This window comes from Pelmatolapia mariae, linkage group LG7, assembly GCF_036321145.2.
Source record: "Pelmatolapia mariae isolate MD_Pm_ZW linkage group LG7, Pm_UMD_F_2, whole genome shotgun sequence".
NCBI classification, from domain to species: domain Eukaryota; kingdom Metazoa; phylum Chordata; class Actinopteri; order Cichliformes; family Cichlidae; genus Pelmatolapia; species Pelmatolapia mariae.
Window position 1 is genome coordinate 24527559 of NC_086233.1, and position 18531 is coordinate 24546089.

General features: G+C 42.3%; 1 protein-coding gene across 1 annotated transcript; it reads left to right on the forward strand.

Moving 5' to 3' along the window:
• The first annotated feature begins 4750 nt into the window (after positions 1-4750).
• Positions 4751-15043, forward strand: coro1cb (coronin, actin binding protein, 1Cb). Its single transcript, XM_063478562.1, has 11 exons — positions 4751-5084; positions 7938-8137; positions 10221-10343; positions 10608-10737; positions 10953-11134; positions 11225-11344; positions 11672-11776; positions 11880-12025; positions 13283-13340; positions 13473-13715; positions 14051-15043. The coding sequence occupies exons 2-11, from the start codon at positions 7940-7942 to the stop codon at positions 14168-14170; spliced, it is 1425 nt and encodes a 474-aa protein (XP_063334632.1). The 5' UTR covers positions 4751-5084; positions 7938-7939; the 3' UTR covers positions 14171-15043.
• Positions 15044-18531: the final 3488 nt, after the last annotated feature.

Genomic DNA, 18531 nt, shown 5'->3' on the forward strand with positions numbered 1-18531 from the left:
AAACGATATTGTTTTGAGGCACAGGATAAACACAGAAAAGCCTGAATCACTAAATAAAAGAGGAAGTAAGGAAGACACACCTGATATCTGCAATGACAATAACTTTGTACATCCTTCCAAGAATACCCCTCGGGAAAAGGGTAATGAAAAGAAAAGCAGAGGAAACTCTGACACACTTTTAATGGGAGCTGATACACATGCTAGGACTTCACCCACGGTCTGTTTTAAGAGGGAAATGGGTCAACGTTTGGCTGAAGTGACAGGCAGCAGGTGTCAGCTAAAAGGAGCTGGTTGTGTTGGAGCTGGAGCCCAGAGTGAGACAACTGGTAGCGGAATAGCAGAGGGGGAGCAAAACTTGAGAGACCACACCAAGGAGAATGTTTCTACTGACATCCAGCAGGAGCACCTGTCAATGCTAAACAAATCCAAAAGTCAGGATAAGGAAAGCCACAGTTCGGGGTTTCTTGCACAAAGACAACAAGTGGATCAGTCATACCAGAACAGGTTTGCTGGGGCTGTGTATAAGAGGGCTAAAGCAGGGGTCACGGGCAGTCTTTCAGCATGCACCAAGAAAGATGACAGCCAAGCTGTTGGCAAAGCAGCCAACTCTATATCACCGCTACTGCAAGACAATCCCCCATTTACAGTGGAAGAATGTGATTTGATCCCTAGTCCTCCTCTGCCAGAGAATGGAGGCTGTGATGGAAAGATACAGGTCGCAAGCCTAAAGAAGGAGAGCGAGCTTGTTTGCTTCTCTGCTGTCATCACCCCTCCACCTTTAACTCATGTGATGCCCAATAGAGACACAACAATGGTGAAGCAGCTTGACACAAATGCGGCCAGTTCAACAATGGCACCAGACGCCACGTCTAACAAAGATGAATCGGTGACAAAAGAAAAGCCCAAAATCAAAGGTCCACCGCCCCCGGTTCCCAAAAAGCCTAAAAATCCATTTATAAAGCTGAAAACTGCACAGTTAATGTCTACAGATGTGCAAAGACGAGGAAAGGAACACCTGCGTTCAGAGGAGAGGGTCAAGAGGAGGCACACTTTTCATTTTAACAGAGACCTTCCGTGCAGCACTCCAGCTAATCAGGACATGTGCTTACTGTGGGATGAAAAGGGCACTCACACTGTGCCAGCTAACATTCGTCGACTCTCTGCTGACCTTAGCCCTTGGGACCATCTTTCACTGAGGCACATGGATGACCGGTATGGAGATATGATTGACTTCGAGTACTGTGTGCGAATGGCAAATCTGTCTCCAGAGGAAGAGACACAAAACTTGGACATGTGGCAGAAAAGAGTATTCCCAGAGAGATGGACCAGAAGTAAATGGTCACCTCCACCCTACGCACAAAAGCCCTCGAATCCATTTGAGACGCTTCCCAAACCGGAGGTCACAGCTGAGAATGAAGGTGAAAGACCAAACCCTGCGTCTTCAGGGAAAAAAGAAATAGACCCAGAGGTCCAACCTGAAAGAGTCCACACACAGGTCAGCGACCATAACCACGTTAACTATGCTTACCATAAAGATATAAGTGATCGCAGCACTGAGAGAGATGCAGGGAATGGCAGTGAGATTGGTTCCTACAAGCCTGTGGCAAAAATTATCAGAGAAGCAAACCAAATGCAGAGACATCAGGCCGGACAGGGACCTGAAGGGTCCAAAGCTCCAGTTCGTGTGTCAGAGCAGAGTCCGAGCATCAAAGTATCCCAAATGAAGAACGCCTTTGATGTCCCAAAGAAATCCAAAGAAAGGCCAGCAGAAGTGCAACAGTCTCCAAAGAAAGGTAAGTTCTTACATATATTTTATCAAACCATTTATGCAAGCAATGATGTTGACTTTCACTTAAAATAGTTATCTCGTGGTATATGAAATCTATTAGAAGTGTCGTTTGATCAATTCAAACATTTATGTTCAAAGTAAGGTCATGGTTGTCTACATAACGATGGGCTGATTAAGACTGTTGTGCTTGAGTGCCAGTTATTTGGAGGGAAAAAAACATTTTAAGTGTTTCCATAATATATTTTCATTTGATAACCCAGCTCTAAGAAGTGTCCTTTTGGCCTCTTTAAGTAGTTTGTTTTGGTTTTAAGTCTGACCTTTAAAGACATAACTCTCGTGGACAGGAGTAAACAGTTGACAGATAGAGTTAGCAGGAGGCTGATGAGTAGTGGAGCTAGATATTTCTTTGAAGAGGTAAAAGCAATAACCAAAAACAGCTCCATATCAGTGTTAATGACACTGTTGTGAATAGCAAAGCCAATTAACTGTGGGCTAACAAAGCAGTGCTGTTCTGCTTTCGCCAATATGTTTGTATTTACAGCAAGCCTTTTACTCATGCTGAGTGGAACAGAAGTCTACAATAAGATCTAGGTAATGAACAGCAGTCACAAACCGCATACTCTAGTTAACCCTGAGGTGTTAATGTGAATATTAATATAATAGACCACCTTATAATCCCAGTGGCAGTCTTGGAAACTGTCCATGATTTTTCCCCACCTTCTGTTGACACATACTGGGATAGGCTCCAAAGCCCTTGTCCTTATGTAACAAGCGAGAAAAGAAATTGGAAATGCATCATTAGAAATTAATGAGAAGTCAGTGTTGACCTTTATGAAGACATGATGATGGGAATGAAAGGCCTGAAATAGGCCTGTTACTTTCTTATCTATCCCAAAGGTCAATAACAACTTTAAAAAAAATTAAATCAGACATGTAATTACTAGACTGCATAAAAACAACTGAACCCTTTATTTTAGGCATCAACTAGCAATAAGGGAAACTGTTTCTATCACAAACATCTACAGATGAGGACTAGTCAAACACACATCTCCTCAGCAAATCCAGCCCATTCTTCTTTGGCAAATCACTCAAGCTCGTCCAGATTTGTTCATCTTGTGGCATGAACCTCGCTCTTTAGTTCATGCCACAGATTTTTCTCATTTGTGGAATACATCAGTAATGTGGAGGCAGTTCTTCACGCGGCGTATGTTTTGGGTCGTTGTCGTGTTGGAAGACAAAGCGACAACTCAGATCCAGTTTTGCTGCTGACTGCTTGAGTTTTTCTTTCAAAATCTTCACACATACTTTTTCTTCATGAGTCCTCCCACCTTAATGAGCTGTCCAGTTCCAGACACACTGAAGGATGCCTACTTCTACCACCATGATCCACTATAGGGACGGTGTTCTTTGGGTTGTATGCCTCTCAATTCTCTGTGGCCCGTGTTTGGTTTGGTCTCATCTCACCAAAGAACACATTTACATTATTCATAATCTTTCTCCAGGTTGTCCTTGGCATACTTAACTCTGGTTTGAAGGAGTCTCTTCTGCAGAAGTGGAATTTTTCTTGCTCTGCAACCTCACGGTCCCTTCCTGTTGCAGGGTTCTAGTGATTGTCTTCTTTGAGACTACAATTTTCAACCTTGCTAAGTCATTCACTGATGTCCTGGCAGTTGTTCTGGGGTCTTTATTCACGTCTTTTTCTAATTTTCTTTCCAGAGTCTTTGACATCTTGTGCTTCCCACTTTAGCTCCCATTCCAGCTTGGCAACACTGTGATAACTTTGTATATCCATCTCCTGCTTTGAGAGAATCTATTTTTTTTTCTCAAGCCCAAACTGATTTCTTTTGTTTTTGGCACAATGTTTTCTCAAGTGACAGGTCAAACCCTTGCCGATGTTTTTATACTGTGTGTAAACTGGAAGATAACCCTCAGTTTTAACTTGATTTTACAACCTATAACATTAAAGCACATCATTGCATACCAGTGGTTTGTGCTGTGGCTCAATAAAAAGGTCAGTTTTTGTTTAGTAAATTTTGACAAAAACTTTCAATCTCATGGGGGAGGGGATGATACTTTTGTCCTCATATGTACTTAGTTGCTTTAAATATGTTCAGTGAAAATATAGTCACTGAATTCAACCAAGGCAGCATTTAATGGCTGATTCCTCTTGTTAGACTGGGTGCGAGAGGTCGGCGGATCAATCCAAATATCGATAGTATCCATACCAACACTGGTGTTGGTATGGGATGGATACTAACGCGATAGGATGAAACCAATACACCTTAAACATCCACTGTGAAAAATGTCCGAAACTTTTGTGCCGACTGTCACGTCTATTTTATTTATGGCCTATAGCACCTATAGCATAACAGAAACAACGAAGGTTGTTTGTGTTTTAAAGAAAGGCATATTTACATTCCTGGTCTCCAAAAATAAAATAAAATAAAATAAAATAAAATAAAATAAAAAAATCCCCTTTCAAACTACATAAAAATTTGAAAGGTGTGTTTTGATGTGTTAATTAAGTATTGTGGAAAGTAAAAAATCACAGTGATTTAATGATTATTAAACATAAGGTGTCCGTATAGGTTTAAAGTATTGGTATCGGTAATACTGGCCCTGTATTTACTTGATAGTGGATCAATACCAAAATTTGCAGTACAGAACAGTACTAATGAGCGCTCGTGCTTTCTTTTTCATGTTTTTGGACAGGACAGGCTGGTAGGTGGGAGGAATGGGACGGAGGGGGAGGGGAGGGACCCTCACACAAAAGATGCTCCTGCTTTTCCACATTTTTTTTTTGCACTAAACGAATATTTTCAGAATGTCTCCTTAAACAGAAACACGAGGATACAGTGAAGACACCCAGTTTTCCAGCAAACCCCATCCCATTTATTCAGAAGCAAAGAAAAAAATCCGACTTTTCATTTGCGCATGTGCCGTAGCCAGTCGTCAGCGTATTCTATTGAATTCAATAACGAGATGAGAATAGACGAATACTAGTCTTCCGCAGGTGAGGAGCGAGCTGGAGATGCTCTGTTTGCCATCTGGCATCCTGAAATACCACTAGATTTTTTTTTTTAACTGCCTCTGGCTACCCATCTGCAGTGAAGAAAGGGGAATAAGAGCATTGCGGCTGGGCTTCTTTTTTTTTCTTTTTTTTGGTGGTGAAGTCAAGGGATACTAGCAACGTCCTGCAGGATAAGGGCCCGCCTAAACTACCACATTCATGTGTTGTGATTGATTTGCCCCCCCCTTCCCCGTGCGTACGAAAAATCTTGCATAGATTTAGGAGGTAAGAAAGAGTGACGTTGTGCATTTTGCGTGTTATATATCAGTGGTTTGTTGTGCAGCATCTGTGTAGCTCGTTGGATGGGTTTGAGAATAGGAGCAGCCAAAAAAAAAGAAAGGGAAAAAAAACCTTTGGGTGGAAATATCTGCACTTGCGTCAGCTGGCAGAGCTCCACCGCAGCTAACGGTTAGCAGCTAGCCGTTAGGATGCAAAACACGCTGCCCAGCTAGAGCAGCGGTAGTTCGTCCCCGGTAAACGCTGAGTGAACCACACACAAACCCCGCATGTGTGAGGAAAAACACTCCCCGCCCGTCGCCTCCTACTCGCTGGCGGTGAAACGCTTGCGTGCCCGCCGCTGCTGGTGACCCAGCCCCGGCCCACCGGCACAGCTGCCGAGCTCCCCCCCTCCCCGGCAGTGCGGCGGAACAGTGTCTGCGGTTATCACCTTCCCCTGAACCGTATAAATTTTAGTCTGTTACACCGTATTTGGTTAAAGCTTAGATTAAACTTCGCTTAGTGCTGTGTTTCTTGGATATCTCTGGGGAATGCTCCCCAAAAACCCTATACTGACCAAAACACACATATCCACCCCCCATCCTCTTCTTCTTTAACGTTATGTTAGCCGGTTTTGCTAAAAGCACGTAAAGCTTTTAAATAACGGTAACTATCTACTTTTAAGAGTCTGAAGAGGTCATATAAAATCACAAGTGAACATTGACTGCTAAATAAAATTATTAATATAACTGATTTAAAGAGGAGAGCGGGGGGCGGCGAGGACATGCGGAGCTTTGTGGTTGTGTCGGCTAACGTTAGCCAGCAACCTTTGTTTAACGCTAGCACAGAGCCTCCGATGAATACGACGTACATGAAATACTCAGCCTTTAATTTTAAAATATATATCCCATGTATGTGGCCATTATTATAAACAAAAGCTGAATTGGATTTAAAGTGGCAGTATCGCACACACCCATTTAATCACAGTTGCCCAGACTGTGAGTATAGCAGCCAGGGAGGCCAGACACCTTGGGGGGCTGCTGACTGAGTCTTTTTGGCATCACACACCAAACTGTCCCCCTTCTGACTCTCGGACCACAAAATGTTAGCACTAGTCTTTACCTGCAGCGTCAAGGCTAAATACTGTGTGCTCTGCTGTCTGTAAGGCCACCATCATGATGCTCAGTGATGTGTGTGCTGGGGTTGGGTTGGGTGGTGGAGGGCAGAGAGCATCATTTTAAATAAGTAGCATCAACTAAAGCCTGCGGGGTTGTGAGGCATCTCATCTTGTCAGGTGAATATGTGGAGTGAAGGTGACTGCTGCTGAATGGAGATCTAATATTGACTGAGGGAACATGCTGTTCCGATGGGCTGTAAACAGCAGCGCTTTGCTGTTCAAGCATTATGCAGCCCTGCAGCAATGTGGTCAGTGTTTGCAGCTTTGGGAATTGCCATGGGAATTTCCAGAGCAAGCATTGTATTTCTAGGAAGAGCAATTCACCACTTCCTTTTATTGCACAAAGGTGTGATAATATTTGCAGATAGAAGTGCTTTTAAGGCATTATCAGTGCTCTCCATATGGGCAGTATAAACTGTGGCTGGTGAGGTAGTTATTTACACACTAAATATGAATTAAAAAGCAGCCGCATTATTATATGTGACGCAGCAAAACTACAGAAGAGTGTCAGTCAATCCTGATCTGTACACATGCGCACAGTCCTGAAGTCTAACCAGCCTGAATAATCAAAGACATCTATTCAGTGTGGGTGTAAAATGGGCTTTACAGCGTCAATCTTATCTTGACACATTGGTGATTGGTGAGACTGGAGCAGCTCATCCTGCTTTAAATGTCTTTAAAATCAGTAAAACTCTGGAAAACTTATTTGCAAAGCTGTTTTTTTTTTAACTAAACTGCCAAAAAAACGATGGTAGTCAAAAATAATGCATGATTCAGCTTTCCATTTTCAGAATCTGTGGCTCGACGTGCGAAAGCAGGTGGGTTTGGTGTGTTGACAGACCTGTGGATGTCAGGAGGGAAAAAAGAAAGCCTGCAGCTTGTGTAACGCTCAGTCAGTTCAGACTGGCACCTTAATTACTGTCCTGAGACAGGATGTTTCCCACATAATTATACAATAAAGCCTGTCACTAAAACGGAATAAAAGTCCTGAAGACCGAGAGTTTGGGAATTACAATAGACTGTGCCTAAGACAAGCCAGGGTTAACTTCATGAGATGTCTGCACTTACTACCTGATGACTTGGGGCTGAATTCAATAAGAAACGGGGGTAATGTGCTTAAAGACACACAGAGCTCCAGCGTGCATCAACAATTCAGATCATATCCAGAATCTTGGAGCAACAACAGGCCATCTGTGGTGTGCTCACAGGAACTGATGCAGCACTTTAAAAATATAACATCCGCGATGACGGGGCTGAACTTTCGTTGCTGCATCTGAATCAATAGACCCAAAATACATTTTGAATATACATGTTTAGGACTTGAAATGAACCGCCTTGGGTTGTTTTTAATATACCCATCTAATGTGTACGTGTCACACTCGGCATGCAAGATGTGTCTTCTTCTATGGTTTAACTTCATAGCATTTGCCAGTAGGTAGAGCCGACTTGTTTCCTCTGCATGCACAGGACCAAATTTAGTCACTGTTAGTGAGCATAATGTGAGATGAGAGTCTGTGCTGGCACTAAACCAAAGTTACCCCGAGGTATTTGTTTCTCCGGGATGCTCATTGTCAGATTTGTGCAGACCAAGAGGCCACTTGGTTTTCACTTGTGTAGCAAACTGTCGTCATTTAATTAGAACATTTGCCTGCAAAATGCACAAAACCCTGACATCCTCTCTGCAGATATGATGCGGCGAGTTGTGCGACAGAGCAAGTTCCGTCACGTGTTCGGCCAGGCCGTGAGGAACGACCAGTGCTACGATGACATCCGCGTGTCCAGGGTCACGTGGGATAGCTCCTTCTGTGCCGTCAACCCCAAGTTTGTCGCCATCATCATAGAGGCCAGCGGGGGAGGTGCTTTTCTTGTACTTCCTCTCCAAAAGGTGAGATGCCTTGCTTCCATCGGTGTCAAAGAGTTGTGAGGGCAGATGCATTTAAATAATATAATTTGAGCTATAAGAGAGAATAGAAGTGTGCAGTCGTGTGATGTGATCTGTGATGTTCTTTCTTCCGCTGTGGTGGGAAATCATTTTGTTACAAAATGTGCCTCAAATGATGTTCATGTGATATGATAGTGCAGCGTTTTTTCACTTTAAATGCAGCTCACATCAGTATCCCAGTGGTAATTCATATTCAGAACTGGCCAAACAAGCTAACACCACGGCAACACTGAATAGATAGAAACAGCTACTGAACAACAGTGTGAAAGCTGTTATACTTTACGCACCTCATGAATAAGAATGCATGTAATTGTTACATTTCAGAGTTCACCACTAATAACTGCAAGAAAAACAAGATTTGGGGGGGGGGGGGTCATCTCAGTGGCCACCAATTAGTTGATCTACTGAGAGAATGTTTGCATATAAGCAGCACCTGTCAGGGCACAACATCAAAGAAATATTAAGTTCTATAACTAGATATGCTCACCGGCCACTTTATTAGGTACTAGTACCAGAATCTTGGACCACCTTAAGCAGGGTGGGCTGAGATCTGGTGACTGTGGAGACCATTTGAGATATGTGACATGGTGTGTTATCCTGCTGGGAAGAGCCAAAAGAAGATGGGCACACTCAGGCAGGCTGTGGAGTTTCAATGATGGTCAGTTGGTACTAAGGGGCCCAAAGTTTCCCAAGAAAACGTTTCCTGTACCTTTACGCCCCCAATATGTTGTTTAGATTGAATTTTGACTCTATCACCTGAACTGAGACTTAGAGCAAGAAATGTTTTTCCACTCTGTTGTCCAACTTTGTGGAAGCTGTGTAAATTGGGTTCATTTTGTTTTAGTTTAGTTTTGAGCTGACAGGAGTGACACCTGGTTTGGTCTTCTGCTGGTGTAGCACATCTGCTTCAAGGTTTGATCTGTTATATATTAACAGATTTTTTTAAATTTATTTTTTAACTACTGACATCACCAAAATATTTTCACCCAAAGAAATTCTGCTCACTGGATAGTTTCCCATTGTCTGCAAACCCAAGAGATAGTTGTACAGAGAAAATCCTAGTAGACTAGCAGTTTCTTAAATACTCAGACCAGCCCAGCTGGGAACTCGGCTGAAGGCCCATTTGAACTTATGGATATGATGTGATTGAGGTGTTTCATAATGACATTGCAAATGTTTTTGGTCTTAATATCAAAGGCAAAAATTGTGGCTTTAAATGTCAGGTCGGAAAAAAAAATCTTTTAGAAAACTGTTCCTGGTTCAAAAATTGGACACTGAGAGTGTAAAGCTTACCCAGAGGCACAGGGGGTGTTGCAGCACACTCTGTCATTCAGAACATGTGGTGAATTAACCATGAATACCGGCTCTTCAGTGCGTCCCTGCTGTTAGCCTCAGGCGTCATATCTGTAGTAAAAACCATAGATAATCAATGTTTAAATTCGCACGATTCTAAAGGCATTCAGTTTGTGTCATGTTACAGCCGTATCAGTCAACACATAATCCACACAGAGGACAGCTGCTCTGACATTATTTTAGGCTGCTTGGATGATTAGGTTATAGTCGCTGCTCAGTGTCCTACATCTGGAGTAAAGTGCTTTTACTTTGAGTCATGTGGAAAAGACAGAAATGACAAGTTTTTACTGTGTCTGCACATGAAAATGATACTTGGATATCAGATTTTAAGTAAATACCCAAAGAGCATTAAACTGATCTCCTGTCTGCAGCAAGTTGTTTTGTAGCTGAATATCAAAGTTCACCACCTCCACTTCGGCCACAAATGAATTCAGTCATTGGAAAACATCGTGAAATGTTATGTGCTCTTTTTATAGGTTGTAAAGGACTAAATGTGACTAAACAGACTTTTGTGAATGAACATGTGTCTTCTACTAAAATTCAACAGGACTGAATCGCTTCTGTTGACAATTTTTGCCTATTTTTAACTCCTATCAGCTAGCTAGACTTGACTGCGCTGCCTTAGCTTACACTTTTTGACCTCTTCATAATAAGCTTGTGCTGTGTGTTGTAGACTGGCCGTATAGACAAGGCCTACCCGACAGTATGTGGTCACACAGGCCCAGTGTTGGACATCGAGTGGTGTCCTCATAATGACCATGTCATTGCTAGCAGCTCGGAGGACTGCACAGTCATGGTAAGAACATGACATTTGATTTTTCTTGGGGTTTTTATGGTTTATGCTTTAGTATTTAACAGAGCAGTACTTTAAGTGCAGTTGCCCTTTACAGTTTATGTATTGTGAACTATGTGCTGTATAATATAAGAGAAAATAGGATGTTGTTATAAACTAGAATGGAGTTAATGTACCGCTGTCAAGCTTGCACTACTTTCTGTGTAATATTTATTTAAAAAGATCTTTATTCAGCAGATTTTCTCTAACTTTCTTTGTCCGGTGTAGGTCTGGCAGATACCTGAGAACGGACTGGAATCTCCCCTTTCAGAGCCTGTGGTTGTGTTAGAGGGCCATTCTAAAAGGGTTGGCATTGTGTCTTGGCACCCCACCGCACGCAATGTTCTTCTCAGCGCAGGTAACCTTTACCTGAAGCTTTGGAACAATCCATTCCCTCCAAGTGCAGTAATGCTGCCTGCATGGGTAACTCATCCTCTGCACACAGCTGAACTCCAGATCTGACCGATTATCTCGACCCCCTACCGTCGTTGCATTGCTCCGTGTGGTGTAAAGTGCTGAAAATAAACTCGGACAAAGAGGCGTGTGCACTCACACTGTGCGTGTCCATTTTAGGGTGTGACAATCAGATCATCATCTGGAATGTGGGCACAGGAGAGGCTATGATAAACCTGGAGGACATGCACCCTGATGTTATCTTTAGTGTCAGCTGGAGCCGCAACGGCAGCCTGCTCTGCACCGCCTGCAAGGACAAGAAGGTCCGCGTCATTGACCCTCGTAAAAAAAAGATTGTGGCGGTAAGTGAAAGCCCTGAGGGATTCGGGGGCCATAGCGCTTCACTTCAAAGCATTGATCGCCAAACCTGACCAGTGTGTTTCTGTTTTAAGGAGAAGGACAAAGCTCACGAGGGAGCTCGGCCAATGAGAGCAATCTTTTTAGCAGATGGAAACATTTTCACCACTGGATTCAGCCGCATGAGCGAGCGCCAGCTAGCCCTCTGGAAAACTGTATGTCACTGAAGTCATTTAATACTGAACACACTGATACATCACATTACACTGTCATCCTCATGACACTCCTGTCTTTTAAAGTAATGTTAAGGTTAGGGAATTTTGCTTTCTGTCCAATAATACAAGTCAAAATATCAGGGGCATCGTCAGTTTCTCCTTTCCTGATTGGTACAGGAGGAGCGTTTATCTGTACTCTGAGGCTATGACACCTCATCTCCAGCTGGGGGCAGTCAAATCAAAGTCTAACAGGGGCAGATCTATTAGATCTGTAAATGTTATCTGACACTATGCTGTCACTACATGGGAGGAATTTTGTGTTTCCAGGATAGCATGGATGAACCAATATGTGTTCAAGAGATGGACACCAGTAATGGAGTCCTGCTGCCCTTCTATGACCCTGACACCAACATAGTTTACCTGTGTGGAAAGGTAAATCAAACTCTTATTTACAAATGCTTTTCTTTTTTCTTTTTGAATTACCCTTTATCACTCTTTTCACAAACTTAACTTTAAGCTGTGAATGTGTCCTCAGGGTGACAGCAGCATTCGGTACTTTGAGATAACTGATGAGGCACCATTCGTTCACTACCTCAACACCTTTTCCACCAAGGAGCCCCAGAGGGGCATGGGGTACATGCCGAAAAGAGGTCTGGATGTCAACAAATGTGAAATAGCAAGGTACAGTAATAATTTTTCTACTCAATGTCCAAGGTTAACTAAAAATATACTAAAAACTATGATTCAATGTGAAAACCCATTTTAGTTCATTAAAATGAATATGAGACATGTTAAAAAAGTAAGCTAAATTAAATTCTTTTTTTGAAATTGGAAAAATGGACTAAAATAAAATAAAAATATAAAGGAAATATTAGTTATTATTATTAGTAGGATTAGTTTTACTTTCTGTCAAAAATTTACTACAACTTGCCTGATGAGTCTTTGATGGACGTGTTTATTGAGACGAGCAAGTCTGTGAGTCTGTGAGAAGGTCAAAGGACCTTCTTCCTACAAGACATTCACCCATATGCATAGAAGTGATTTTTTTTTTTTTCTAAGGCTAATCCCATTTCACCCAACATTTATGCACTTGCGCTCCAATGCATGTATCGGGGCAGCTTGGGGTTCCTCGACATGTAGACATGTGATTGATTCGCTGACCTTCTGATTGGTAGGCGACCTGCTCTACCTCCAGAGCCGCAGCCTCCCCAAATTAGATTTACCAGTAATTCTCAAAGTGGAAAGTCCCCAAGGAGATGTGACTCACAGTTGAGGGAATCATAGAATATTTTTTTATAAATAATGTAGTTGTGGTATACCATAGAAAATGTGTGTGTGTGTGTGTGTGTGTTTATGTAGATGTGGTGGTTATTTATGCCAGCAAAACAAGTGCGTTAAGTCCATAACTCTATTTTTAGCTTGATCCAAACTTCACTCTAAGCCCAAAGCAGCAAAATCTGTGTTTCAGATAATATTTAATTTTATGTGACCAACAATCCACAGATGTTCAGTATCAAAATATTCACACTTTAGACTTCATGTAAAACTCATTTAACATAATGGAAAGTTTTTGTTTTGTTTTTACTGTGAAGCCATAAAGGGGGGGGGGGGGGACTTCTATTATAGTGACATCTTTTTATTCAAATAATTAAATGTCTATTGCTTTGATGTAATATGAATGAATGTCAATGTGGAAGGCTTTTATCAGTTGGAGCTGTAAAACTGTAAAAGCTGTAAAACGTGTGAAAATTCAGTTAAAAGTCTCAAGCTTATGTCCCTCTTTATATTTTCTAAAGCTGTCCAGTTGTCCGGATTGGAGTCTTTGTCAGGCCAATTTTAGTCCCTGGCCCTGCTTTAGAAACTAGAAGTAGGAATTCTTTTGATATTTTTGCTCCTCTGACAGCTCGTATTCTTGTCTAATATTAACTTTCTCTGTAGGTTTTACAAATTACACGAGAGAAAATGCGAACCAATCATCATGACAGTCCCACGTAAGGTAAGTCTGTTTATATAGCTTTACCTGCCTGCTGTGCTTCCTTTGCTGCTCTAAAGACCAGGTCCTCTAACTTCTTTTACACCTCAACATTTGGTTTTGTTTTTTCTCCCTGTATCGTCTGCACCTGCCCAGTCGGATCTGTTCCAGGACGACCTGTACCCAGACACGGCCGGCCCTGATCCCTCCCTGGAGGCGGAGGAGTGGTTTGCGGGCAAGAACGGTGGGCCCATCCTGATCTCACTGAAAGATGGCTACGTCTCCACAAAGAACCGGGACCTGAAAGTGGTCAAGACGAATGTTCTGGAGAGCAAGCCGGCCACAAAAGCGGAAAACGTCCCAACTGTCCAGAAGCACGCTTCTCCACAATCCTCAGTAGTGAGTGTCAGGACTGAAAAGCCGAATCTGTGTTGTGTAACTTCGTCTCATTACTGCTCCCTCTTTTAGCTGACTTTTCAATTCTCCATTCCCAGTAATTATTATGGTTGGAACAATTCACTAAAATTATGGATCAGCACATACTCGGGTGTTGGAGTCACAATTGAGTGTAACAGCAAAGGAAAATGTTAACTGCTGCAGGGTCTCTATTGCCTGAAGTCAAGAAATTAAAAAAAAAAATCACTGTTTCCAAAAAGTTCTTTAAATGTTTAAAATGATAAACGATGTTTTTAAATGGCTTCATGGAGCTAATTCGCTCTGTGTTTTTTGACCAGAAAATGGAAGACAAGCTGGAAGAGGTGCTCCGAGAGTTCAAGTCACTCAGGGACCGTGTCATCCTTCAGGACCGTCGCATCGCCAGACTGGAAGAGCAGGTCGCAAAGGTCGCCATGTAAGACGCGGCCCCTTCCCAGGACCGCTCGTCGTTTTTAGGGAGAGAACCGACCAGATGGGGTCAGCCACGGCCAAATTCAACAGATTCGGCTTCATCGAGCTTGGCATTGTCCCCGTGACGATTCCAAGCCCACATTCCAAGATGAACTTTTTATCTTTCCTCATCAAAGCCTTCTGTCTCACATTTCGCCCCGACAGCACGGCGGGAAAAGGAAAAACTCTCGCAGCCCGTGTACACATCTGAAGCAAAGACATTTTTGTTGAAGGAACAGTCTTAATTTTCTTTTATTTTCTTTGTTTGTTTTTTTTTGTTTGTTTTGTTTTTTTCAAATTGTGGTTCTTATGTAACGTTTGTACTCTACAACTGTATGTAGCATCAGTATTTCCATTGTTCATTTTTGTGTTGCCAAATATGGATTGTGTGCCATTTCATGCACTGCTTTTACATTTTGTTTTCTTTCTCCTGTTGTACATTCCAGTCACAGCCTGGTAGAATGATATAGCCAACCTGGATTGTTTTTTTGTTTTTTTAAAACAATATATGCTTCTTCCTCCCATCAGTTTGCTCAATGATAATCCATCAGATTTATGAATGTGAAAGAATCCCTTCTTAAAAAAACATTTTATTCCTGATCTTCTGGGCTTTAAATTTAACTGGGGTTTTAATCGAGGGGTGGGAGGGGTGCATCTCTCTGGTGTAAATGTTGTGCAAATGTAGTGGTGCCTCTCGTCACTGTCAAGGGTCAAAGGTTGCCCTCTCCAGTGTATATTGGTGTTGGGAAGGGACCACTCACCCAGCTCGTGTTTCACTCAAACCCCTCCCCCTGACGAACAGTTCTGTGCACATAATAAAGATTTTACACATGGGAACCCTCCATCTGCCTCCGTTTATTCTGATCTTTTTGGTGCGTCAATCAAAACCCATCATGCTGTCTGATTCAAGTTCTCACGCTGAAAAATTAAGCATAGCATTTCAGGCTAGTTTTACAGGCCTCGTCTGGAGACGCACTGCGTATCAGTCACTGTTGGCAAGAAGGACATTTGATGACTGCTGTAAGTGTGATACTATTTAGCATTTCTACCACTTTCCTACATCTCAGGTTTACAAGATCAAGGTAATCTTACAAGGTTGCCAGATTCCATTTTGCTTGTGACAGCTGTAGTTATTTCACAACATTTTGCATTCAAATGTGTTGTTATTTGGCTGAAATCATCTTCCTTTGGCTGCTTCCGTCTGTTCCCCCTCGCTCCAGTCCTCTATGTCGTCCTTCACCATGCACATGAATCTTTTCTGTGGTCTTCCTCTCCTCCTGCCTGGCGGATCTATATTCTGTGTCGTTTGCAGTCCCTACATTTCACATCACTCTCGCCTCCGCACTCCTGTCTTCCCTCCTCTCTCGCTGCCTCCATGCATGCCTTCTCCCTCTCCTCCTTTGTCTTTAGTCAACAGTAGCCCAGCTTCCACTAGCACAGCAGTATCATTGGTGGTCATTGTTATTCTAGGCCTCAGCCGATACTCAATGGAAGTCTAATGGAGGATGCCCTTCCTATTTATCCAGGCTTGGTACCAGCACTAGCACTACAATGACCTGTGGGCCCCCGTGACCTTGAATAGTGCAGCCTACGGTATACAAGATCATTTAACCTGTACTCTGAGCTGACCAGCACCTTTATTACAATTCTCTAATGTGTAAATAGACCAATAATGATAATCCAGGAGGCCCCTTGGCACTGTGATGAGTGCTTTAAAGAAAAGGTCAGGCTATGTTTTTTCTAAATCTAAAGTAACCTATGAAGGGGTCTGAGGTGGGACTAGATTCCTGCTCCAACTTTGGGCTCTGCTTTCAGAACAGAGGTTCTCAAACTATGAGGGCAGAGCACAGAGCCTCCACAGGGGAGAAGTGGAGGACTAACCTATGCTAAGCTGAGCTAAAATGATTTTTTTAAAGGGAAAATTAACAAGAATTTGGTTTTGCTGTCGTGTTGACTTTAAATACCTTGACCCTTGTAAAGATGGGGAATGTCAGAAAAAAGGTTTGAGATCAACTGTTTTAGTATAAAGGGGCAGGGACAGTTATGGGTTAGTTCTGTGCAGAGCCAACACGCAGCTCTGTGGACCATTGTCAGCATGTTTACTGTCAGCAGGGGGCAAAAAAAGTGAGGTAGACCAACTGGACTGTGAGCTATTTTTGTTTGTGCTGTTGTTGGTCCATCACTCAGACGACTGAAGTTCAAACTTGCAAAGAGCTCAAGTGAAACTGAGTGTTAAAAATAACTAAATGTGTCCACTGCAGGCCCTGTATGGTCTTTTCATCGTCTTTTTTTAAATGGTTTTTGTGCCTCTCCCCAATGGTTCTCCCTTAACTGTTCAGGCCCAATTTTCAACCAGTCAGCATTAGCTCTGTGCACAACATCATCCACAATGAGCCATTGTGAGCTACTTAATGTTGGGTTTTTGCACATCTGCATATGTTGTATACCTGGAGTCCTTCACTCTGCATGGCCAAATATCTATGCACATGGACACACAAGCTTGAATTGCGACTTTGGTGGTGATCCGCAGTTTCTTCAATGGCCATTTGTGGCTCACTTCAAAAGCGAGTCATTCCTCACATGTTTGCATGTAAAACCGCTGTCTGTGAGTCACTGAACTGGACCTCTGACTGTGCTAGTGGTGCCTTTATTGGAGTTATAGTTGTAATATTATGGCCTGCTGTGTGGTTTAGACTGTGAGTGAGTGAAATTCTTGTGGTTAATCAGTCTATTACTTTGAGTTAATTAATTGTTAATTAATTGAGCTTTTGGATGGTGCTTGCTTTATTTAGCATCCACCCTATGTCTAAATATGCAGTGTGATTAAAAAGTTCTGGAAATGAGAATAATTCCCATACAAATCAGAAACCTTAACTGATTTCAATTTGAAGGTCATTTCTCTAGACTGCTTCAAACTTGTGCAGACAACAAACTTGTTTATTTCAAACTGACCCCAGTTTCTCCAACTGTAACTTTGAAGAGTCCAGCATTTCCAGGAACAAGGAGTAAGGTCAAGAGCGTACTCATCATCTTTTAATACAATTAACAGGGTCATGCACTGTGAATTTCAACACTGGAGTGCGGCTGTCAGTGCGCCCTGAGTGAGGGGCAGGACATTCAGAAGGAAACAGCCTTAGTTGTTGTGCAGTCCAGCCCACCATTGTGCCCAGGAAGTGAAGTTTTTTTTCATCCACAACAAAACCACCTTAAACCTACTTTCCAAATCTGCCTCTCTGTGGCTTTGGCCACTTCTTGTTAGTAAAGCTGGAGGCTTACCATTATGAAGAGGCACGGGTACAAGAGGCCCATAACGTATGCATAGGGGCAAAAACAGTACGCACACTTAAAATGGTCCAGAGGTGACTATGAAGGAGGCATCAGCCAGATAAAAAACTAGGTTTTTAGTTTTTTTGGACTGATTTCCAGGATTTTCTTTTTTCTTTAAATGCACCTGATATGATCACTGTTGGCTCCAGAAAAAAATTAATAAATAAAATAAAGCATGGTTAAAAGCATGGGGCTACACTTATACTTCAGACAGCTGCCGCTCAGGCGTTGGAGCAGCTGATCAGAAGGCTCCCGTAGTGTGCACGTCGAAGTTTCCTCAGCAATTAGACATGTTTGTATTAAGTAGAAAAGTACACTACATAAGTACAGTGTATGGCCATGATTGGACAATTCTGAGTCTGATCTAGAAGATACAGCTGCACAGTTGTATTCTTTATTCTTAATATTTCTTCCAAAAATCCAACAAGAAAAAAGTCTGTATGCAGTTACAGTATTACTCAGTGAATTTTCTTGTCTAAAGCAGGTTAACAATATCTGACAGCACTGGCACCTAACTATAAATATCCACTCTACAATAATAGAAGACAAACTGTAGATATTGACAGTGAGGTTTAGGCAATATTGATGGATTATTTTAAGCCACATGTAATCATCTAACTGCTCAGTGTTTTAGATAAAGAGCGTCATTGCATGATCTGTATAGATCTATGTTGTCAGTTTTTCCATTTGGTAGTTTTGCTTTGTGTGTGTGTGTGTGTGTGTGTGTGTGTGTGTGTGTGTGTGTGTGTGTGTGTGTGTGTGTGTGTGTGTGTGTGTGTGTGTGTGTTTGTTTGTTTCTTTTGTTCACTTCTTGGCAACGAAACAAAAAAAAAATCATTTTTGTGTCACTGTTTTTTAAAGCTTGCGTTTTGCCTTTTTCGTAGCCACATCTCAGTGTGACTCACCAGTACAGGAAGTGACAGTTATCATTTCCACAGAAGATGAGCATTTCAGTTTCCCCAGCGTGCAAATGTGGGTGTCCAAGCTTCTTGTGAGGTGACTG